Source organism: Silurus meridionalis, chromosome 26 (genome assembly GCF_014805685.1).
Source record: "Silurus meridionalis isolate SWU-2019-XX chromosome 26, ASM1480568v1, whole genome shotgun sequence".
NCBI classification, from domain to species: domain Eukaryota; kingdom Metazoa; phylum Chordata; class Actinopteri; order Siluriformes; family Siluridae; genus Silurus; species Silurus meridionalis.
The window spans coordinates 8,303,999-8,329,352 of NC_060909.1; the positions used below are offsets into that span (position 1 = coordinate 8,303,999).

At 34.3% G+C, this 25,354-nt stretch overlaps 1 protein-coding gene across 1 annotated transcript; it reads right to left on the bottom strand.

Moving 5' to 3' along the window:
• Positions 1-426: 426 nt before the first annotated feature.
• slc6a2 (solute carrier family 6 member 2) lies at positions 427-24,984 on the bottom strand. The gene is made up of 15 exons (XM_046840601.1): positions 24,886-24,984; positions 24,052-24,483; positions 21,881-22,012; positions 20,558-20,795; positions 13,157-13,295; positions 12,650-12,784; positions 12,327-12,430; positions 10,681-10,805; positions 10,200-10,312; positions 8,580-8,708; positions 7,869-7,968; positions 5,681-5,781; positions 4,299-4,466; positions 3,999-4,070; positions 427-2,342 (listed from the first exon to the last, which is right to left on the bottom strand). Exons 2-15 carry the CDS (start codon positions 24,317-24,319, stop codon positions 2,319-2,321), a joined length of 1,848 nt encoding a protein of 615 aa, XP_046696557.1. The 5' UTR covers positions 24,320-24,483; positions 24,886-24,984; the 3' UTR covers positions 427-2,318.
• Between the last annotated feature and the right edge of the window lie 370 nt (positions 24,985-25,354).

Consider the following 25,354-nt stretch of genomic DNA (forward strand, 5'->3'; position numbering starts at 1 on the left):
TGTTTTAGAAAATGAACCCACATGGTTAGTCTTCTAACCAGTCAGCTTTGAGTATAAAACAGTGCATTGGTAAACAACCCCCCACCCCCCACCCAAAAAAAAAAAAAAAATACAAACCCAATACTGTTCCAAAACACAGGAAAGAATAACACTGCACAATTGTTATTGTTCTGTGGAAACCTCTTTATTGTAATAATGTGCGTATTTTAACTTTATCATAGATATTTATCAGTAATGAACAGGACATTTGAATGTCTACTCTGTAAACATTGCTCAGAAACACCAGGATGATCAATTTACCTTTTGTGGAAGAACCACCCCAGCTACATAGAACATTATATATATATATATATATATATATATATATATATATATATATATATATATATATATATATATATATATTTATTTATTTATTTATTTATTTTTAACAGTTTTACCTTTACTTACATCAAACACATAATATTACAGTGGACAGCCTACATTTAAAATACATTCACGTATCATTATAAAGAATCTGATAAATACAAGATTAGATATATAACAAAAGAATATATTTAATATATAGGAATATAATTATTATTTAATATATCTAGACACCACACCGTGGCTTGATCCCAACCAGTTACCATGTTTACAGTGTAACGTGTGTGTATATATATATATATATATATATATATATATATATATATATATATATATATATATATACATACACATACATGAATGTATTTCCAATAATAAATATAGAAAATATGAGAAGAATTTTGGCACTTACAACACTTTTTGTTTCCTTCAAGTGACTTGTAATGGTGTATGCGTTTTTTCTATTAAACTAGGGATGCAACACAAATTTGACCTGAGAGAAATTCTCAACATATTAGTAACCCCAAAACACACACACACACACAGACACAGACACACACACACACACACACACACACACACACACACACACACACACACACACACACACACACACCATCATCAGGGAGAGATTATGATATGGGCAAGACAGTTGTATGTGTCTAACACATGAAATAACTCGATGTACTAGAACATTTATGGCATCTGTCTGACACCTTCATCCAGAGCGACTTAACTTTATCTCATTTATACAACTAAGCAGTTGATTGTTATAGGCCTTGCTCAAGGGGTCAGCAGTTGCAGCTCGAAGGTGCTTTAATTTGAACCTTCAGTAGTCCAACTTTTTAGCCACTGAGCTACTACTTCATTGTGTAATCTTCTCAAGCACAAAACAACAGTTTAGGTCTCTTTTTTGTCTGTCTAAAAAACAATTGCTTATAAAACCTAACCTAAATTATCTATATTTTGTTAGGCAGGATATTTTGATAGTCTTTACTCTTAAATCTCCCAGTCTTTAATAGGCTTTAATTAGGCCAAAACAACTTTGATACATGTAATATTAAGATTAATCTATCAGTGACTAGAAAAGCCCTACATTTGTTGATGATATTGAGCATGAGCTTTAGAACAATATTAAAAATAAACAATTTTAAGCTTGAAAAAATCTTTTTGGCATAGTGCAACTTGAAGGATAATGTTCCTTTATTATATAGTATAACTTAAATTTTGTCATATTACTATAATTATTTAATAGATAATAATGAAAATTGTGTCTGGTATATTTTTTTAGAAAATCTACTTAATCCTTGACCACGTGTTCTAATAATTTTAAAGATTTGCCTTATTACACAGATTAAGGGAGCAGTAGATTAATTATAAGGCACTGACACAGTGGCAGGTGTCCACAAAGCAAAAATTGTGTCAAGATACACTTGCAATACACTAGAGGACACAAAAAAATGTGTATGGGATTCTTATTCCATTTAAGCATACCATTTTTTTTGAGGGCACTGTTCTGCCGTCATAAACACATGCTCATACACACACACACACACACACACACACACACACACACACACACATATACAGACATAAAAACAATGACGTGATGATGTACTTTGGAAACACTAAATGTTCTGCAGGTTGAGGTTAAGTATAAAAAAATAATTGATACAATTCATTTAAAAGGTCATAAATAAAATATAAATTGAGGTTTTAGTGGTGTAATGTATTAAAAATCATTACCATAAAAAAAAGCAAAATACAGACTTTTTTCTCCACTAATGAGACCCACAGGACAGAAGCAGAGTTGTGCAGACAATAGGGTACATTGTTGAGACAGTCATCGCTTTTCTTTGTCTTCATCACTGGAGGCACATTACTTTCTGGGTCCACACATGGCACATCAGCCACCTAGGATTTTTGATGGCATTCCAGCACCAGTAGTCACATCAGATGGCAAGCCAGTGTTTGAGCTGTAAAAAGAGGTGCAGAATAATACATGAGCAAGTTAGTGACCAGATCTGTGGTTACTTACCAACAGTCAAGCTTTAAGTGGGACTCAGTGTTGTATTATGGTCTATGACTGTAATTGTATGCAAGAAAACCTCGATTATTTCACAAATATTTTTTTATTTATTCAGTTTTTTTAGTTTAAAGTACAATATTTAGACATTTTATAACTGCAATAAAAGTAATAACGATGGTACGGTATGTAGTGTTGTTAGTGAGGAAGGCACAGTAACTATGACCACTGTTGTTTAAAATTTAAGGGCTTAAACTTTGTATCTATCTATCTATACAGTAAACTCCAGTTTATCATGGTGGTTACGTTCCAAAACCGCCCGCGATAAACGAAAAAACGCGATAAACGGACGCCACCCCAAAAATATATATTTTTTTATTGTTTAAGCCATAAATCATCCTCCCACACAATTTAAAAACACACAAAAAAACATTTGCAAGAATATAACGAGATGAATTTTGTGTAAATTCGTAGATATACAGGACACTGTATCACATTTATAGTGTTTATAGTAAGTACATGTACTGTATTAACATTTTACTTAATTTTAATATTTTAACATAAAACTCCATTAAAACAATTCCCTATAAGTTTTTTGGTCTATCGTGCTATCCGTGAGACACCGGGAAAACAGTCAAACAAATTAGTTATGTGGAAAATTATATTACATTCAAACATTTGAACTGCGGTGAAGCAGGGGATAACTGTATATCATATCCGTACAACAGACTACCAAAGAATTATATCAGACAAATATTTTGCATTTTGAAATTTTTGGAAACCTTTCCTCAAATTTCCTCAACTCAAGTTTAACTTTCCATGCATCCATCCATTTTCTATACCTCTGGATCTTAGACCAGAGTTCTTAGATTAGATTAGATTAGATTAGATTAGATTAGATTTGATTAGATTCAACTTTAATTTAATTGCACAAGTTATGGTACAAGGCAACAAAATGCAGTTGTCATCTAACCAGAAGGCCATTGGTAGCAGTGTAAAATATTTACATATGTACAGGTGGGTAAGACTATGATATATGATAGATATAAATAATTTATGACAGATGAATTATATACAATGAGTACAATGGTCATGGATAGTGCAATAAAGGAGATATTTTATACCTAAGTCAAAATTTAGGGGGGACACAGCCCATCAGAGGGCACAACTACACACACATGCACACCCAAACTATAGCAAATTTGGAAATGCCAATCAGCCTGCAGTGCATGTATACAGACTAGAAGAAGAAACAACCATACCCCTGGAAACCTCAAATGTAAGAGTAAAATATACAAAACCCAACCCAGGAGATACTATGCAAAGTGTAAGAAAGTGGTGACAAAATTGGGTTATTTTATTCCACTTCCCCTGGCTCTTTTGCTTTGCTTGCCATCCTTAGTAATAAACACTGTTAACTATAGTGACTGAATAAGCTGTATAGTATATTGTTCTCTGTTATGTATAGTACAGTGTGGAAAGTAGTCATATGATCTAGTTTTTATTAGTTACCTACTCCATTAAGTGATTACTTGATATTTTGTGTTATGGTAGTCTTATGTTTTTATAGATAAAGTTAAAAAACAAAACAAACTAAAGTTCTCACCTTGAACTGCCTGACATTCCCCTCTGCCACCAAGTGATGTTCATGCTCTGGTGTAATACAGTATGCTATTCTCTGAAATAAAAATCAATACAAATATAAATATTTATGCAATACTAAAAGAAATTAAGAATATCAAACATAGGGCACAGCACAATGTATATAAACAGCCAATAGAAAAAATAGCAGAAGTTATTACATGAATTATTAAACAAAACAGCATTTTTAGAACATAAGAATACAGAATATACAGTGTATAGTGCAAAGTACATGGGAAGCTGCTAAAATAAAAGTGACACTTACCTGCTTAAAGGTGCCTGGCACACTGAGGAATTTGTAGATAGCATATAGTGGAACAAACATCATAGAGGAAAGGGCGATGCCCCAGCCCACCAATGTAGCCCAGCCTGGAAAGACATAGCCTTCATACTCCATATTGTTGCCCGTGACTATGCTGGCAATCACCACAACCTAAAAAACAACGTCATGAGGGAATGTCATCTATCATCCATTGGGGTGTGAGTAAGCTGAAACATTAATAATATTGTTATTGCTCCTATTATGTTTAACCACAACTCCCTGTGCTTATTTGAAACAGAATATCAAAGGTATGAATATCAAGAGCATGTGTTTGCATATGTGAAATATTACACTACCCTGTTCATGGCCTGTGAGGGCCTTACAGTTACTTCATTGCTTAACAGGTGTCATATAAAAACAATTTTGTTCCTTCATTCTTTCTTAAAGTTCACTGAGTTATTAGCAGCAAAGGAAAGAATATTGTCTTGGTCCAGGTGGAATAATGTTTTACCCAGACTTGCTCATATGTTTCTTATAATACTGTTTATGAGTGCCTTTTAACACAAACATCTGCATTTGATTAATATTTATTTGCTCCAGAAAGAGACCCTGAACTGATATATGTTGCTTGAGGATTGGATGTGGTATATTTTCTTTCTTGCTCTGTATGAAATTGTTCAAATAAAGAATGTAATGCAATCTAATCCCTATCACTAAACCCATTACAAGGCACCAAGATCATTAATGTTGATAATGTGACTACACTGTGATAATTGTACAAATTAAATTTACTTTTGCTTCACAAAAGGTCAAAGTAGGGCTTATGCTGCATTGAGCAAGTGAAGGGAAAAAATGCGCCTGAAAAACAAGCACCTATCTCTTGAACAGACTAAAAAAATCTTTCCTTCGGCTTCTCTCGTTAGGGGTCACCACAGCGGACCATCCGCATGTTTGATTTGGCACATGTTTTTAATGCTGGATGCCCTTCCTAACGCAACCCTCCCCATTTATCCGGGATTGGGACCGGCACTAAGGCTTGTGCAACCCTAATGGCTGGGGTTGGTTCCCTGACCGGGGATCGAACCTGGGCCGCAGCGGTGAGAGCCCCACAGCCTAACCACTAGACCACCAGGGAACATGAACAGCATAAAAGCCTTGTTTAAATATCAGAGATGTCTGATTTTCTTTAGTTTAGACAACAATCTTTTTAACATGAAGCGTTTTGTTTACCATGCTTGTTATCCAAAATAGGACAAGGCATGATTATTGACTTGAAACACTTTAAATGAAAAACGTTGTCACAAATGGTGTAAGCTATCCTGTCTTTCAATGAGTGTGTTTGAATGTTATCATACATGTTTTCCAACATCATTATCACTCCTTACCAGCAGAAAAACAGGACTGACAAACTTCCAGCAAAGCCTCCAGTAGAGTCCTGGCTTGAAGCCCATCATTTGTTCAATGTCTTCACTAAATCTGTCCACCCCTGAGACAAACACATACAGACACACACAGACACACAGGCAAACACACACAGGGTGAGCGAATACACTGATTCAGTTTATCCACAAACATCTGGACTCTCAGTTTGACCAGAAATCTGACCTTATAAATTTTGCAGCAAAATGATAATAATAGGGAAAGTGAGATAATCAAGGCTAAGGAGGGAAAAAAAGATGATATTGTGAAACATGAGATGAGTAATGCTGTCAAATGCAAACATAAATGCATTATTCTACTAGTAAGCCTTGCTACATTCTGAAATCAAATAAAGTGCAAGAAATGCAACATGACTTATTAGATAAAAATTTCTAACCGCACATTAGGTCCTGCCTATGACTTGGATTCCTGAATGCCTTTCATTCACTCAGACAGTCAAGCTCCAAGGCACCCATTTAAGGCAGATTTAACGTTAGTGGATTTATTATGAATTGCAGCCACCAGCTTTCAGTACTCATTTTCAAGTTCTTCAATTTTCCATTAAGAAAACATTGAATGACTTCCTATGACATAATTCTATGACTTAATATATAGCTCAGAACGGTCATTACATTACTTAGGAATCCTAACATATGGTTTGCATTTAAGCAGTAAAAACATACACGCTTTGAAATGCAGTACAACAATGTAGAATTTCCATGATATAACTTCCTGGTCTGCCATTTACAGTAAAAACACAGCAACACTTATAGTTTGCTAGTAATACTATATGTCTGCACATGTTTAATACATATGACAGAAAGAAAAACAAAATCAAACCTTTTTCAGACATCTTTTTTATATTTTATTTCCACAAACCATCATTGGACCTCATTTATCAATCTAGATATGGTGCATAAACAATGGGTTTTGTATTGAACTTCTAAAGAGGCATTTGTATTTTACTTATGCTTCTTAGTGTGCACAAATTAGTGTATTGTGGGAGATTATTTTTTCCATTTCAGTCTCCTGCAATATACTACGGAATGAACAAAAAACATGAAATCCCTAGGATACTCAAACAAAAGTAAGCTTAGACAAGCATTCAAACTCTTAGTGCCAATTTGTCTTAGACAATCTTTATTTCCTAATGGGGACAATTCTGTTTAAAATGGTAAAAAGATGTTAATTCATTCAAAAACAATGAATGTCATGTCAGCAAAACTCAAGGCTAAATGTGTAATCCCATGTTCAGCAGTTTGACCACTTACAGTGTTATTGCTGTAACAAAACCTAGGCTTATAGGTATGGATATTTCACGAGAAAGAGTTGCACTTCAAACAATCAGGCTATAATAGTTTGATGCATTCAATGGGACGACTATATTATATTAATAAATTCTATCTGTAAACAAGCAGTCCTTACATGTCAAGGAGTCATCATCGTCTGTAAGACCATTATCCTATGCACATGGAACCTCTTGGAACCAGTGGACGATGACTTTACAGGTAAGCCACTACTCTGTGGATTGTTATTTTACAATCCATGCCTCTCACTACCTTTTTTACTTTTTTTTTATTTAAACAAATTAGCAAATATGCATTGCCATAAATCGTAAAAAAAAATTCCAAAGTCGTTGGAAGATTTTACACTTGCTTATTATTATTACAAAAAATTATTAATAACTATAGATATATGTTAAAATCATTTTCAAGTCTGCCTTCCTTAAAAATAAAGTCCACTTCAAGCTGTACACTTTACTGTTATAGAATTTTGTGGGTGTCGCTATCTGCAAATGAGCTGTGTTGGGAATACACTCTGCACTTTATGTATCAATAACATATGCACATGAAGAATTTTATCCTTTTTTATTTACTTATAGATTTTTCTGGTGGAAAATTTGACATTACTACCACAGTTATAACTGAGGCTAACTGTGAGTGTTTATCAAAGTAAAAAAAAAAAAAGGTGGATAAATATAAGTTGGTGCACTAAGCCAAAAATAAATTTCTTCTTACAGGTCTGTTCAGCAATATCCTGCTCTTTCAAGTATGATCACCACCATGCATACTAATATAGTGCAGATTGTATATAGCAAGTAATGCTTAGTTGACTTGAACTATTTAACTGAACTGACTGGCCAGAATCACATACCATAGAACCAGGACACTCCTATGGCCTCCACAAGAACCGCAAACAGAATAGATGTCCCTGCAGCATAGTGGTCCAACAGGGTAAAGACATAGATCCCTCCCTATAGACAATAGTTTTCAAAAATAACATAGAAAAGGAGTCAATTATAAACAATAAAAAAAAAAATTCAAACAATTGAAATACTTTAAAAAACAGAGATAAACTATCACATAAAGTTGTCATCAAAAATGTGGCAAAAAAATTAATAACCATGGAAGCTCATTTTTACTTTATTAATGTTTAATCATTCCTGTCAGTCATTTCCTGAAATTCAATTAAATTAAATTTCCTGAAATTTCATAAAAAAAAAAAAAAAAAAAAAAATCAATGACCACATGTTAAAAAAAGGTTTGTAAGCTGGAACTATTTCCTGTATCTGACAGCTTACAGGACAAACAACAGTTATCTTCAGAATTTATGAGAAAATCATGTTTTATATAAGAATGCAGAAAGGCTATATATATTGATTATGCTGCTTTTTAATAGGACATGATATAGCTAAGTAAGTAAGGCATTGCCAAGAACATTGCTGCAATATTCGAAGTAAATTTAAACAGTATTCTGAAAATTGTCAACATCAACTTCTAAAATGTTTTTTGTATGTTCATTTACATTTCCGCAAAAAGTTCTCACTAGCTCACTATCAGAGTTATACAATCAAATGTTTCATACTTTTGTAATGCACAGTAAGGCAACCAGGAAGGTCCCAAATGCAGTGATGAAGGTGAACAATTTCCTGTTTCTCTTAAGAATCTTGAAGTCGTCTGTAAGTCCAGTGATGACTGCTTCCATGCCACCCATCTGAACAAAAAGGACATAGTGTATGGGTGATGTTGGTTTGTTAAATGGGAGTGTGTTTGTGTGTCGTGTGTTTGCTTTTCTAATCTGTTTACAGTTTTTGTTTCCTGTCAACGTGAAGTTTGTTGTGGCATGCTGATGGCAAAACAAGGACTATACATGTATATGAAATATTTATATACAGTGGAACCCGGTTATGTTGATGTCCTAGGGGGTCGCCAAAAAGCATCGAGGTAACCGATGATCAAGATAAACGAAAATCAAAATGGCGGCAATATATTAACGTGCTTGAAATTTCTTTATGTACATGATGTGCTTTAATAAATGAGAATGTGCATGCACGTGTTTTTGAAGGGTTTTTTTACACAACAGCGTTGCCGCGATTTGTTTGATGAAGTCATATAAAAATACATACAGTACATGTTTATCTGTCATGAATCCACCTGCCACGCCCCCTTCGGCCCCCTTCAGCGTGGCAGGTACTTTCTCGGCCGCTTTCTCTGAAGCTCCTGGCTTCAATCGCGCACATATGGTGCTCGTTTAGCATCATCACCAGCTCCTATTTAAACTTCCACACTCTCACTGTCCGTTATTGTTGGTATATGTTGGTTCCACTGTATTATATTCATATCAAAAATATTTTCATTTATATATTCTTCTAAATAATTATTGTTTCAAATATCTAAATATTTATTTCCCTATAGGCAAATCATGTTTGCATAGAGGATCTTTGGACTAAGAATAAATAAATCGTCATACAAAAATCTAAACAAAACAACAAAACTTTTATTATAGCTCATTTTTACTGGAAAGTCTAGACTTTATGGATCCAAATATGGATTTATGTTAGCACACTAGTTAGTATTAACAATAAATAAAATACAAATTTGCTGGTTAGATTTAGTCATGAACATCATTGACATTAATGAGTTAAAATCCTCTTAGAAATCTCTATGTCTGGTATTAATGAAAATATTGATTGTTTATGAATTATGAATTTGACTTCAAATGTATCTCAGAGTTTTTGTGCTGTCTTAGCTAAGATATTTGCTGTATAAATACAATTAAAAATTCCTTTCTGAAATCCTTTCACATTAGAACGTTAGCTACTTGTCTATTGCTGGATAGTTTATGAGTCTTACTTGAGGATAGCTAATCTTAGGCAACTAATTTGTGTTAGAATTAAAATAATAAGCGTTTACAGTTTGGGATCTTGCAGTTATCCTCACAGAAAATCTGTTATGATTTTGTTCATGACAGCAAGCTGGATAATTAAATAATAATTTAAAAAAATAATTATAAATCCTGTACATGGACAGAAAGTCATGCTACCATGCATACTAAAAGCATACCCACCTACAAAATTATATATAGACTATATATAGACTCTCTTACACAACTCAATTTTCATATATAGCATCAAAATAGCCAGCATATTGAAAAAGTAATCTTTGCTGATTTGAGATTTTATTTATTCTTCAGTAAGCTACTTACAGCGCTGTCAATGCCTAGGGTTAGAAGCATGATGAAGAAGAATATGGCAAAAAAAGTGGATCCAGGGAGAGTGGAAATGGCCTCTGGGTAGATAATAAACACAAGCCCAGGCCCTGCATTCAAACACACATCAGAAATAGATGCAGTATTACAGGATGATATGCCAAGGAATAATAACATAATCCACATAAAGGAACAAGAATGTTATGATTATGTTATGCAATAAGAAGTAATATACAAATAGAACAATGAGCAATAATAAACTAACTATTAAAACAATGACATTCCAAAAATAGTATTGCTTATATTCCACTCAGCAAACTAGTATTCAACACATTCAGAAATGTTGAAATATTAGTTTTTTTGCACTTGGATGTTCTTTAGCATTATTTTCTGATTCAGCATTGTAAAATAATGGAATCAAGGATCTGCCAATCAAAAAATAATGTCTAAATCTAATACAGCAATGTGACATACACACCGTCTGTGGCCACTTCCTTAATGCTGACGCCATGCTCATGAGCCATGTAACCCAACACTGAGAAGATGGCAAACCCTGAGAAGAAACTGGTGATGCAGTTTATGGTGCTGGTCAGGAGGGCATCCCTGCAAAAGCACAATGCACCACAGGTTTATATCAGCATGGGTTTACATAATAGCTGTCCTTTTACCAAATTAATGAAATGTATAAGTGTTACCAGTGCATTTCTGTATTTATTTAGATAAATGATGGACAAGGTTAGATAAACGCCTGGGATTAATTCTGGAATGGTTTAATATTTTTTGTCAGTCTGATGTCCCATTTATGGTGTATTCCTGCATTGCAGTTTTCCAGTGTTCATAAACCCTAGGTCTACTGTGGCACTGATGTTAATAAAGTATCTAAATAAACTAATGTAAGATCTATGTAAGTTCTTTCCTGTAAGTCAGTCTGTGTTATCACAAAAACATGGACTCTTTCACAGACTTTTAGTTTTCTCTAATAGAAACAAAATAGTAAATCTACATTTTTATTGGAAACATGTCTTGGCCCTGAGCTCCATTTTTTTATTTAATCCAAAGACAAAAGAGCTTTGCTTTTCCATTAGCATGAAGCCAAGCTATTGTTCATCTAATGGGGAAATTCAGGTTAATGATGAATGAGACCCTGTGTAAGATCTTATGTTCAATTACCTCATAGAGCTATCATCGGGCTTGTTTAGCGTGAGGTCAGGCTGTTAACACAGCTAAACAAATGACTTTAGAGTGCTGTTTGAGTGTGGTCTAGTGTTGTTTGTTGTTTTTTTTTGTATGTAATGTGACCAATATTGCACTTGGCCTACTATTTAGTGTCCAGTGATTTAGAGTGTCCAGCTCAGAACTGATCAGTTGCATAATCTGTAATTTGAATTAAACAGCTTCTGCAGGGACTTCTGAGTGGTGTAACAGAAAAGCATTTTGCAGTATTATTAGCTGAAATCCAAATGATGCCAACTGTCATCTGATGCCAGAAGTCCAATCGAGCTAAATGTGGATTTAGCTCTCTAATTTTGTCTAAAAGTAGATTTACTCTCTCACAGTACCAGTAGCCAATCATAGGCGTATGATTTTTATTATTTACATATTTAATGAATCATGCAAACAATTGCGATAATGTTTTTTCTTAACTTCGTAACTTCATGTGCTTTTAATTTACATATATTTTCCAAATATATGTATGTTTTCATTGCTGTTTAATGTAGTCAAAGTGGTTTAAAATGTACAAACAGCATAATCCCTCAATTAATACTACTTATCCATTAAAAAAAAGGTATTATTAAGAGACACAGACTTAGCAATAAAACACAAACTTTTATCAGTAAGGCTTAAGGTCCTTCTATCTGACATGTTCTTTAGACATTGACACAAAGCAGGAAGGACATTTACCTGGTAAGAGCATAAATGTGACACAGGCCATGACACTTATTCAATTGAGCAATAGCTCCAAGGACAAAGATGGAGATAGCCATCATTTACCTGAACCTATGTCTATTTAATGACGGAAAGATGAGGATAAAATGCACAGAGCGGCAGTGTGCATGATATAGTGCTGGTGATGGAAGCCATTATACCCAAACCCAACAGATTTCATCAATGACTGTGTTTTACCTATAGCAGTTGTTGTCAAATTTATTGTAGCTGGCAAAGGCTATAAGCACACCGAAACCTGCCCCCAGAGAGTAGAAAATCTGAGTGGCAGCTTCAATCCAAACCTGGAAGACAACAATACATATAAAGGAAAAGAAAGACACAATACTTATACTGTAGATAACTAAAAAAAGTCAATCATTTATTCCCAAGGAAATTACATAATGGTTTAGGTGTATGGTTTAAGGTTATAAATATGATTATTTTAATTATTTTATATTATTATAGTGAATTGATGATAGTAAGTTAAAATATTTTTAAATTGCAGTTAACCACAAGCTCACTTGAGGATTGTTGAGCTTATTGAGGTCAATGTAGAGGTACGCACGGATTCCATTCATAGCACCAGGTAGTGTGATGCCTCGAATCAGCAGCACGAAAAGTACAATATAGGGCATTGTGGCAGTGATATACACCACCTGCAAAAAATTGGTCAAGATAAAAAAAATATATTAATTGAAAATAATTAATTACATAGAATGTTAAAATGCTGTATCTCTCTTTTGAAATATATCATAAATATATATTTTTTGCCTCCAACCACTTGCATATCTTTTTAACAGGTTTACAATCCTCTTTCATGCATTAATCCCTTCATGCATAAATCCCTTGATGCATAAATGAATATAAACCATATCCAGATTATTAGATGGTTAATCAAAAATGGCATAAATTCAAAAAAATCTGAAAATGATTTAATAGTAAAGTTTCCAAGTAAAAGTAAAATCTGAATAAAAAGTTACTGTTGAAAAATATTATTAAAATAAATGTCACATTCAACTTTTTAGTACCTTTCCAGAAGATTTTACGCCCTTCCACAGGCTGAAGTAGAGAATAAAAATGACCACCACAAGGCAAAGAGACAGCTCCCAACGAGGTTCCTTCAGATCATGGATTCCTTGACTCTCATGGATGCGTAATACTTCTCGTCTAAGCAAAGAATACATTCCTGCATTTTAATAAGTCTTAATACAGTTTGTTTTTCTGAATGATCAAGAAGACTGTTATTTACATAGATTACAGTTTTACAGAACATAAAACTTGACAATTTATTTATAAGTTTAATTGTTGTCTTTAAAAGGTTTGGGAATAATGATTGTAAAATATGACATGCTGCAACTCATCTTTATTGAAGGTGGCAGAAGTCACAAGGCATTCAGAAATGTCTCATTCACTATTTAAAGATCCGACCATTGGAGCAACACACATCCAGAACACAAAACTCACATAACAATTGCAAGGTTATTCAGAGGACTAGAGGAGAACAGTTTGTTCTGGCCATGACTATTTATCAAAGTTTATACAAAAATGCATTTAACTGCTTTCAGGATCTCCTCAAATTTATGAGAACTGAAAGGGACTGCAACCTGTCAGAAGACCTCAAACAAGTAGTGAGAATTCTACACAGAGCTTGTAAAGTTATGTGCAAATTTATTTTGTTTATAAAAAAAACTGAATTGGTGGAACCCATAAGATCTTAAATAGCAATAACTTTTCTATAAATTGCCTAATAATAAATACATTAATTAATTAATTAATTATATATATATTTTTATTTAAAATAAATTGTTTAGGGGGAGAAATTCATTAGCTGGTCTAGTGAAAGTCCCAAGATGCAGCCAATTTGCTGTTTTGTTTTTTATATTTACAATCATAATTCTTTATTTGCGCTTATATTTCTGAATTAGTTTTTAAGATTGGTCATTGTGATAGCAAATTTGCTGCAATAGTTCTACATTTGTTTTGTGTTTACAAATTAAAATTATCTGTTGTGCTTGGGAAAATTCTGCAATGCTTACACATTTTATGTTATGTTTTCCATATTTGCTGTTGCATTTCTGAATGTGCTGACATAATACCAAAATTGATGTGATGTTTTAAGCTTTGCTGTTATGTTATTTGATTTGCAGTCTTAGTTTGTTATTATGTTATTGCACCACCAGAATACCATAACATTTTAAATGTTTGTCATTTTGTGTAAGAATGCATTAAATAATTTCATTGTGTCATGACAAAAAACTACATTTTTTGACTGTTTCTAATCTCTTATCCAAAAAGAAAAATGGTCTTATTTTACATACAGTCAGTTATAGACTCAGTTCTCTATGTTAAACACATTCGCCCCATGGGACCTTTTTCTACATCAGGTCTTATTGCTGCTCTGAGTTCCTGAGGGTTTCAGAATTTTATGGCTGCATAAATATGAAAAGATGAAAAGTATATAGGGCCTCACCTTAGAAGAGATAAATATTATTCATGTTGTTTTTCTTTTTCTAAGTGTCAGAGCAAAATATTAGTTCCACACATTCTGAAAAAAAGCGAACCTGATCCAGATTCCCAGAAGTTCCAATGCAAAAGAATTTACCGCCATTGTTCTTAAATGCTAAACAAACCCCATATACAGTAGGAACATAATTGTTTTGTTCTTTTCCTTCCTAAATAAAAACTCTCATGAAGAAGTTACTGTTTCCTTTCCATTTTATTCATTTACATGTTGGAGGGCTAAATAGTGAGTGAGTGAATTTCTTTACAATGTTGCCATTTAAAAGTGATGCCCAAATAGCTGTCTCTGTGAAACATGGGAAAATATTTCTTTTATAATCTGAAGCAGATCTCATCTGTCTCTACTAACATTTCCAAAGGCAAGGTTTAAAACTCTGACCTACACTCTTCAATCTGTACTGACAGCTTTCTTTTATAGCAAAGTCCAAAATTCACAGTTCACAGTAGAAACTATTCTTGCTGGTATTAGAGATTTTGTACTTTAGCATAGAGGCAAGATATAATACATATAAAAGTACATAGACACCAGTGTAGTATTGACAGGATGCTACATATGGAAAATACAGAATATTTTTCATGGAGAAAAAGCATAATTAGAAGTAAAATAAAACACTTTGGAGCATGAAAAATGCCAATTTAATGCTTCCCTGTAACTAAAGTCCCTATTTATTATTTAATAAGTTGTTTATTGAATCTATTTACTGGGCACAATGTCCCCTTCAGTAACAACACTTATTAAGTCAATACAGTATCTTTGCCTTCAAGAAATAATTTCAATGGGTAATGGGTTAGAAGGAAACAAGTAACACAAATAAAATAAACTCCATCATCTTTTAACAGACAATGTATAGGGGATATTTAGATTTAGATTTAGATTTAAATTTGACATCTAAAATGTCCAGACATCTATATATTTTCCTCTACCACTTTTTTGGAAGTAAAACAAAACAAACACTGTTAAACCAACGTGATTAGCACTGTTTTAAACTGTGGTTACTGTGATTAAACTGTTTATAGCTACGTTGATGTTATGGAACGTCACGAGACAAGTTAGTTCCTGTTATTACTTAAATTGTAAACATTGGAAAGGCGAGTCATACAAACCTTTGTGCATCAGCTATTACTATAGAAACAATAATGAACCAACCCCATTAGCAAAAACATCAGATAAAGATTTGAAAACATTTTATGCCTGACTCAGAACTATGTTGTAAACATACATTAGATATTTGCCCCTATTCACATCTGCATAGTGGAAAGACACATACCCTTATGCACAAACTCACGCACATGCACACACACACACACGCACACACACACACACACACATACACACACACACACGTTTACAAATAAACACTATAAAAACACAACTCACATTAATTATTCTGCAGTATACAGAATTTCTCTAATATCCAGACAAGACACTGAGCCTGATATTGTTCATTCCTTAAAGTTGTTATTTAAAGAAACCCCATGCAACATCTGTTCTAAAATCAGAAAATGCCTTTTCTCATCTTCAACTAAAATTAGATTTTCAAAGGGGAATCCTCACTGACTGACAAAATTATTATTTCAAAACTAGGTTTAGACGATAATTTTTGACAACTACTATTACATCCCACCCACCAAAGACATAGATTGACTCATAAAACAATGCACTGAAATGCAGTGTGGGTGGTACGCTGGCTGCTGACACTTCCTCTCCTTGACATTGTCACACTTTCTTTTCTCTAGAAGTCATAATTGATTGTCTACTATAGAAAGACATAGTGGTGACATGTGACATAAATAAATCTGGAAACAACTTCCTTAATGTTGCCAAAGCTATCTATTGTTTTGTGTTGCTTTAAGTTTACTATATGGTGATTTTTTTAGGAAATGGAAAACCAAGTCAGTTTTCCCATAATGTATGATATATATATATATATATATATATATATATATATATATATATATATATATATATATATATATACTGTATGTATAATTCTTTAAATTGCTTACACCAATTCTCTATTTAATATGGAGCAGATGTGGGTTGAACTATTTAAAATCATGGGTCCATCCAGGGTGCAAAATCATGATTCTTAAAATGGGATCCAGAGACAACCAGTGCTCTGTGAACCATGGGCTTTTTATGATCTGCTATTTTATTGTTGTGTTGTTCTTATATTAGGCAATTTAACTTTTGGTCCCTTTAATGAGTGTAATCCAAGCCTTACTCATTCTCTTTCAGTACCTAACAGCATCCTGGTCATGGTTATGGCATATGACTACCTTGAGAGCATGAACATGAGGCTTGAATGCACCTTGGTTAGGATTCCAGTTAATCACATAGCACCATATATACCTAGTCACACTTACAATATTTTTTTTAAAGCAATGTATCTACTGGCATGTTTGTGGGAGGTAGAATAATACTGGAGAACCCATATAAAACCACACAAAGACACAAAGTACATGAAATGAAAATCCCCACACACAGGAATACAATCTTAGGGTCAAACCCTGGGACCTGAAGCTGTGAGGCAGAGAGGCAGACACGACCTGCTGTGCCACTGCACCACTGTAATCCAAACTCAAAAACAGTACTTACTTTCAGGTTTAGAAATCACTACAGTTACAGTATATATCCAAAATATTTAGCTACATTTAATTTAATCATTCAAATCATTGGATTATGTTCATTAAATTAATCTCTAATAAGAAGGTTATTAAATTATCTTTGTCACTTACAAAGCCAAGAAAAGAGCTGATGCAAGACTCCTTCTGGAACACTAATGAGACAAATCATAGTGTCCTGTGTTTTTTTCCTGTGGTACTGGCAAATAACAGCTGTGGAAACCATGCATGATTATGTAATAGACCAAAAAGAGAAAGGTAACACACAAAAAAGAAACCAAAATGTAAGAAAAAACAAACTGTAATGTAAGGAAAAATAACAGGGACATGGAGAAGTTTAATAGGAAGTATGCCAACTTGACTAAACTTAACACATTTCCTTTCGTAGGGGGTGTGTTTTATTGCCTGCAAGTACAGGGTGGTATAATCAGCTTAAAAAGTCCAGAATCTCTTGTGGCTTTCACTCCCTCTCATGTGCAGTATTAAACAGCTTTATGGTGAGTCTTTTGAATTTTTCTTTAACAAAGACATCAAACACAACCTTTCCCTGTTTGGATAGAACTCCTGTATATTTATCAAGGGGAAGGCTTCTGCCCAGTGCCTTGAGATTTTTCCACATAATTCTCACCCTCAGGAATGCTTTCGCAAGTAGAAACTCCAGCACTTTTCCAAGTAGTCAACTTCCTTGTACTTTCTTTAATTATTTCATTCTGTCTGCATGGAATTCTTCTGTGTTGTCTGGTTGCCTTCTAACTTACAAAAAAAGTCAGTAGATTGTAGCCACTTTAAATTGCCTCAGGTGTAAATGAGTGCGTACTGTAATGGACTGGAATCCCAATCATGGTGTATTCCAATATTCTAGGATAGGCTTGGATTCCCTGACAAATAGGTTGCTGTTACTAAAGCGATTGTTTAAAATGAATAAATGAGTAAATTAAAAATGTCATTTTGGAAGATATGCTGTGGTTCCAGCTATGATTTGCACATCAGTTCAAATATTAATATAATTTTTTAAATACACTCCATGCATTTTTGTCTTTTATGTCAATCAATCATATAATGAGGCAGTCAGCTATCACATCTAACAGTAATAAAAAGATCGATAACTTTAAGCATGTGTATTCTCATGTACACTTTGCTATAAGAATATACTATATAGAAGTATAATCGCTTTCAGAGATGCTACCAGAAGTATGTAAACAGCTTTCACGCACAGAGTCTATTATTATTATAAGCTAATCTTTATAGCTGGCCATTGTTTAAGGTATAGATGGTGTTACAGACTGCAATTTGAATCTTTGACCTCATATTAATGCATTTGACTTAATTGACTATATAAGGATTGTATGTGTATGGCCGGTGTTTTACATAAACAAAGACAATTTCTCTTTGAAGCCCTTTATTTGTCTCCATGTCACCATTTGTAATATTAAACCCAGTGTAGATTTTTGTATTGTTCGCTAACTGGACATTTTAAAACCTCTTTTTGAATCCATGTTTAGAAAATATATACATACACCTCCAAATGTTTAAACCTTCTGCATAAAACAAAGATGTCATTAATGAGTCACATTTCAAACAAACACTAGATCCACCTTCAGGTATGTTTCTGTGTATATATTAAATAACTTTTCTATAAAACACACTCATGAGAACATACTCAGCCAGACATCACTATAAATCAAGGGCACTAATGTTCATCCAGCTTGGTTGAACAGAAAAAAACATTCTCATTTTCCACAGAAAACCGCAATTTCTGAAAATAAGCAAACGTTAGCTCAGATGCTCCACTGCCCTGAGTACGAAGAATTTAAATAGTCTGGATTATGGGTGAACATCTGTTTTTTTTCTTTTATCTTTACTTTATAATCATGGAGCTTTAGTAGGAGTTATGAATGTGTTTCGAAATAAAACCTTGCTGTTTAAATCCTTGGCCTGTAGCAGCAGACTTTCAGGAACCTTTATCTAGGTTTTGACTTATTGCATGAACACATGATAGGTAGGAAAACTGTCTTCGGCCAATAACCACAATATGAATAAATATTGTGGTATGAATATAATATTTGAAATGTAAAAATTATAATTAGACCACTAGACAAAAAAGCTAATTTAAGATTGTAAAATGATGTGCAAAACCAAGAATGAAAAATAAAAGATATATGTACCCAAACGCTGCTATAAATGGTATACTTATGAGCAGGTGATTAATGTCAATGCAAAATAACTTCCTGGTAAATCAGACTAATTAAGTTGTTTAAATATTATGCTGAGAAATAATTTTCAGTGGATCATCTTTAAACCACTGTTCTATTCTAAACCACCATCTGTTAAATTTTCAGATCCAACAAATGTATGTTATAATGATACATTGGCGGAATAATGCTGCAGAGCTTTGAAAGAGACCTCAGAAAACATTCGGAATACATAGCACATTATACTTTCTGCTAAACAGAACTTTTCCGTTCTAAGTTTCACTCCACGTTCAATGCAGAAGATTGTTGGAATGTAAACTGCTCTACTTTCAAACAGCCATCCAATGCTTGTACGCCCCACTGCTTTCAGCCTAGACTGAATCAATTATGGCACCTTCCACGCTCTACTACTGTTAACGATTAACACCTGAACCCATTCAACACATCCTATCAGGAGTAGGATCCGACTCATCATGTTTTTTCTAAATTTTCCTACATTATCTAAAGAAACACATCTTAATTTAGTAACAGATGCTTTACAGAAGTGCTTTTAACACAGCCAAAAAGAGATAGAAAAATAAAATATAGAATTAAAATTGAGCGAAAGCTTTGATGCATTGTCTGAATAGGGCAAAATAATTCTATGGAGTATCTTACTTAATGGATATGAAATAATCTACTTATTAGAGCAGCCATGAATCTATTATAAATCCCTAGCCCAGACTGATGCAAAAAGTCAGGTGTCAAAAATGCCAAGCCCTCTAAATCTACTCCTTGCTCTGAGGAGTACATTCATAAACATTTATAAATGTTCATAATCTGAGATGAATTATTTATAAAAATGCTAATTGGTAATCAGTGCATTTACACTGTGGCTTGATCTACAACAAATCTGAACTACATGCAATGTCGCACGTAACTCTTGATGAAAACAAGAGTAAGCATATTCAGAGTGAGAAAATGAAGTCAATGACAACTCTGTTGTCCTTAAAAATGCAATTGACCCAACAGCTCAATGATACAGTGCTATAAAAACATACAGTATCCTAACAACTGACAAAATATAGGATTTAAGATAAGGATTCAACTCACTCATAGAACTCAGCAGCAGGTGTTCGCTTGTACTTGGCATAGGTGGCATTGTTCAGGAGCATGGAGCCAGTGATGAGCTTGGGGTCTTTGCACATTTGGCTGTTCCATGTGTTGTTGCAGTGCTGCCAGGGCAGCTCACTCGTGAATGAAGAGAACAGGTAGTACAGAGACCAGGCTATAATGACGTTGTAGTAGAAGCCCACATACAAAGCTATGATGATCACAGTATAACCAACACCTGTGAATAGATGGGACAGATGATATAGTGCATTCTTTAAAATGGTGTTATAGGATTATGTTGAAATTGCAAAAGTTATAAGTCATGAATGAGTCATTTCTTTAGAAAATATTAGGCAATGTCTAACATTACACACTTGACTGCATTAATTGTGGAAGTCATTGCATTAATTGTGAAAGTCACTGCATTGCAGGTCATTTTGCTTACATCAAATTACATCAAGTCAGCATTTTTAGAAAATTTCCCAGTGTGTATGACAAGTTTGGCAGAGAATATAATGCCTTTTTAAAAGCGGAAAGCTTTAATTTTAAAATAATTTCTATAATTTCGACATATTAACATGTAGATAGTTTTCTACAGTGTTTTTATTTGGAAGGAACTCTGAATAAGAATCCATCTGTTCTAGGATTCTACATTAAAAGCACTCCACCTGCATTCTGAGCGTTCCACCTGAATGGAAAACCAAAGTCTGTTTTAATGACAGTGTAGCAAATATACTGTATATAGTAGCAAATCTAAGATTAAAAAAAAAGTAAAATAACAGTAAGGGCAAATTTCTTTTACATTTTTCTCCTACATACAGTACTACATACTACTTTTACTACATCCTGACAGTTAATACATTAAAGGATTGCATTGATTCGAGAACTCTCCATAGTACAACTGTACTGAAGGGATGAACAACATTTTTACAAATATTTGATGATTTGATCATATTATTTGAAGTGACGCTGTTCTCAAAGACATTACGTGTACCCAAACCATGTCAGCAAAATAAATACATGCTCCAGACAAAACAATATACCAGAACCATCAACATTCTTTTTTATTTTATCACCTGTTTGTACTGTACTTAAAATATCCCCAGGAAGACCTGTAGCTACCATTCCAGTATAGTATATAACGGATTGTGAATACAATTACCATTATTTTATAATAGGCAAAAAAAAACATTGGCTTGTAAGTACACATTTAATTAAAGCATATTAAATATTTGTTTGAAAAACTTCAGGGCATGACATGATCAAACCATGCCTTTGTTTGTGTGTGTAAGCAGGTAATGAAGCTTGATTTTAAAAACACACCTTTGAAAATAGGGCAGATCTTCCACACAGTGGCCGCCCCCTCTCTGTTATACTGACCCAAAGCCAGCTCCATGTAAAACAGCGGCATTCCCGCAATAAACAGGAACATGGTATACGGGATCAGAAAGGCTCCTGAAGAAAGAATTTGCATGTGTGTTATCATTCCAGAAACAAGAAAGAGATTGAAAAGAAAAATTAAAGGATTGCCTGCATGTGTACTAAAATAAAACAGCATAAAAAGTGAAATTCATGTACTGTTATCTATAATTTAAAGGCAAGGGATCAATAGTGATCACACGGTATACTGTTTTGAGATGTTTTGTCTTTATATCTCTTTATTTTGTAAACTTTTTAGCACTGGATTAGCACTAGCACTAGATTACGTGTTAATACGGATACAGGATATGGAATAAGCTTTGATTTGAGATACAGCAACACTACTTCTTCTTTTCCATCTCCTCGATAACGTGTTTTTCCCCATTGGTTAAATCTAAAAGCAGGAGCAGATTCTCTGAAGGTAAGTGGGTGTTGACAATGCACACAAATTCACAATTTTGAAACACATTTTCACATTTTCAAATGTTTACTTGAATTGAATTAAGCACACGATACAGTAAGCTTGCATTATGCATTATATATTGCATTATAATACTTGCTTAATGTTTATTAAGAATAAAGAGGAGCTAATGTTCACTTTATGGTTGCCTGTTCTTTAAAGCAGAGCCAAGGGTGGCAAAACATTTCGGCAAACATTTTGAGCAAACCATATAAGATAAATCATAGTGGCTCACACAAAGATAATAAAAAGCTATATGGGATTTGTCAGCTGGAAAATGTATGGATTTATATGGCAGAAATGAAATGTGTGTAAATAAAGTAAACAAAAACTAAAACTAAATCTGAATCATTATACTGCTATTAAATTTATTTAAATGTCTGACATCTTAGCTGCAAAAAAAGATGTAAAAAAAAAAACCCTTGGCAGACACTACAATAGCCTGCATTTTTGATGATTGTGTCATTAGAGATGCAATTCCAGCCAGAGACAATAATCAGGACATCTGCGTGACTGATCAATCCATGCTCTATTTATTAGCTCTACTTATTTATCTAGGCTCAGTTCACATAATATATAGGCAAGTATGGTGTCCAATATAGCAGCAGTGGAAATAACAGTGAAGGATTTTGGGTAATATGCTGAGTCAAGCTTCACCACACCATACAGTGGCTTAATTTTTAGCCACTGTATGGTGTGGTGAAGCTTGACTCAGCATATTACCCAAAATCCTTCACTGTTATTTCCACTGCTGCTATATTGGACACCATACTTGCCTATATATTATGTGAACTTAAAGATTCATTTATTTTTCTTAGTGATGCAGCAAAAGAGGAGGAAAAGTGTTACGTTCATTCAAACATGTGAATTAAAGGCTTCATAATAAGCAAGAAGCCTTTAATTCACATGTTTGAATGAACGTAACACTTTTCCTCCTCTTTTGCTGCATCACTAAGAAAAATAAATGAATCTTTGCATGATTGATCCATACCTGGATATCTGATGCTGATGAGTACAGGAGTCCACCACAGGGTTATTAATAAAGTGTCTGGCCATTACCATTACTTTGACACCTTAGGTCTCATGTCTTAGTTTTAAATTAGCTCACTCACTTTCAGAGACAAAATACAAGTGGACAATACAGAAACTACGGCACATGCTTTTACAACCACACGTTTTAACCAATGCAGTTCTCTTCGCATTGGAGCTCAGAATAAATCCATGTGTTTGTTTCTCACCACAACACAAATCTGTTGATATCGATTTACATCACTGTGTTTTGGAGGTCCTGGTTACTGGTCTTTTTGGAAACTCCTTGTTGTGCATACAGTATGAGTCCACTATGGGGTGCAGGTCTGCAGGTTTTAGTTCTCTTTCATCTGCCTTCCTCCTCTATTTTATATATATATATATGCTGCACTGTTGTGTTGCTTTATGCTTCTTTAACTCAGACTTTACTAAAATAGGTTTAAAAGAAATGCGATGCCCTCTATTCAGTTTGATTTTAAACAGCATGCAAGCATTAATGGTTGAGTCATTTAATGAAAGCCTGCAAGAACTAAGTTGTGAGAAGAGCTTTGTTGCAAATGAAGAACATCAATAGCACATCACTAACCTCCGCCGTTTTTGTAGCACAGGTAAGGGAACCTCCACACGTTGGCCAGGTCCACGGCGAAGCCGATGACGGAGAGCAGGAAGTCCAGTTTCTTGCCCCACGTCTCGCGTTCCGGCACCTCGGTGCACGTGCGCGTGCGGGAGCTCGTGTACTGCAAGCCGTTGCGCTCTTTGACCAGGATGAGCTCCACGTCCTTCTTCTCCACGGCGTACGGCTTGAGCGGGGCCACTGACGCCAGCTTGTGCTCGGGCACCACCTGCACGTTCATGACGGACGCTGATGCGCGCGCGGTGCCGGAAGAAAGGCGGGACGGGTGGCCGGCGCTCGAGTCGGCACTGGCAATGATGATGATGATGATGTGATGCTGGGGAGGAGAACTCTGGGGAAGAGGAGGGTGATAAGGACGACTTTTGGTTCTTACTGATTCATCAGCTGTAGAAGAGAGAGGGAAAGGGATAAGGTTGAAGGGGTAAAAGTCAATGAAATGATGAAACATGAAACACTGAAGTGATAAACAAACAAATAAACAAAAACACTTGTTTTTATGTCGACTACAGACATAAAGTTGTACAGTTGCAAAGTTTACATGCTACAATGAAACTTTTGAATGGTTAAAAAAGAAATGAGTCTTATGTAAAGTTCTACAGATATTAATTATTGTTTGGCGCATCAACAGTAAGTTGTCGCGCGCCCCAGAGTACCGGAGTTAGTACAGGAGTTATCACTAATTCATGCATTAGGCTAGAAAGTGTTGTATAAATCGAGGCGCTGATCAGATAGATATAACGTCCATCTTTAGAGTAAAGCAGTGAAAGTCGAGTTTCAAGTCCGTACTTCTGTCTTGGAGATTGTTGGTCCATGCCCGACTGCTCGTGCGCTCCGGACGCGAATGAGAGGCTGCTGCCCATTCTTACAGGAGGTGGACTTGTCCCCTCCCTTAGACGACAGGACTATTTAAATTGGCATCCTCCTATTTTCCCACGTGATATTCTATATCTTAGGGTGCCTCGGATCCGATTATTTCCATTATTTCTTTTTTTAGACCACAATAAATTAATAAAGCAATAAAGCAATTTACTGAAAATGTGACACTTTTTTTTTTTTTCATTTGACGCCTCTTTAAATGTTTATATTCTTAATGCATGTATTTCTTGATTCATGTAATGATTTTGTTATTGCACTCATGCAATCTTCATTGCACTCCTGACATTTCACATTCAATATGTATTTTATGTTGGCTAATTTACTTATAATATTTTAGTTCTTTAGCTTTTGGCGTTTATTTAACGTGTAATCAATAAAA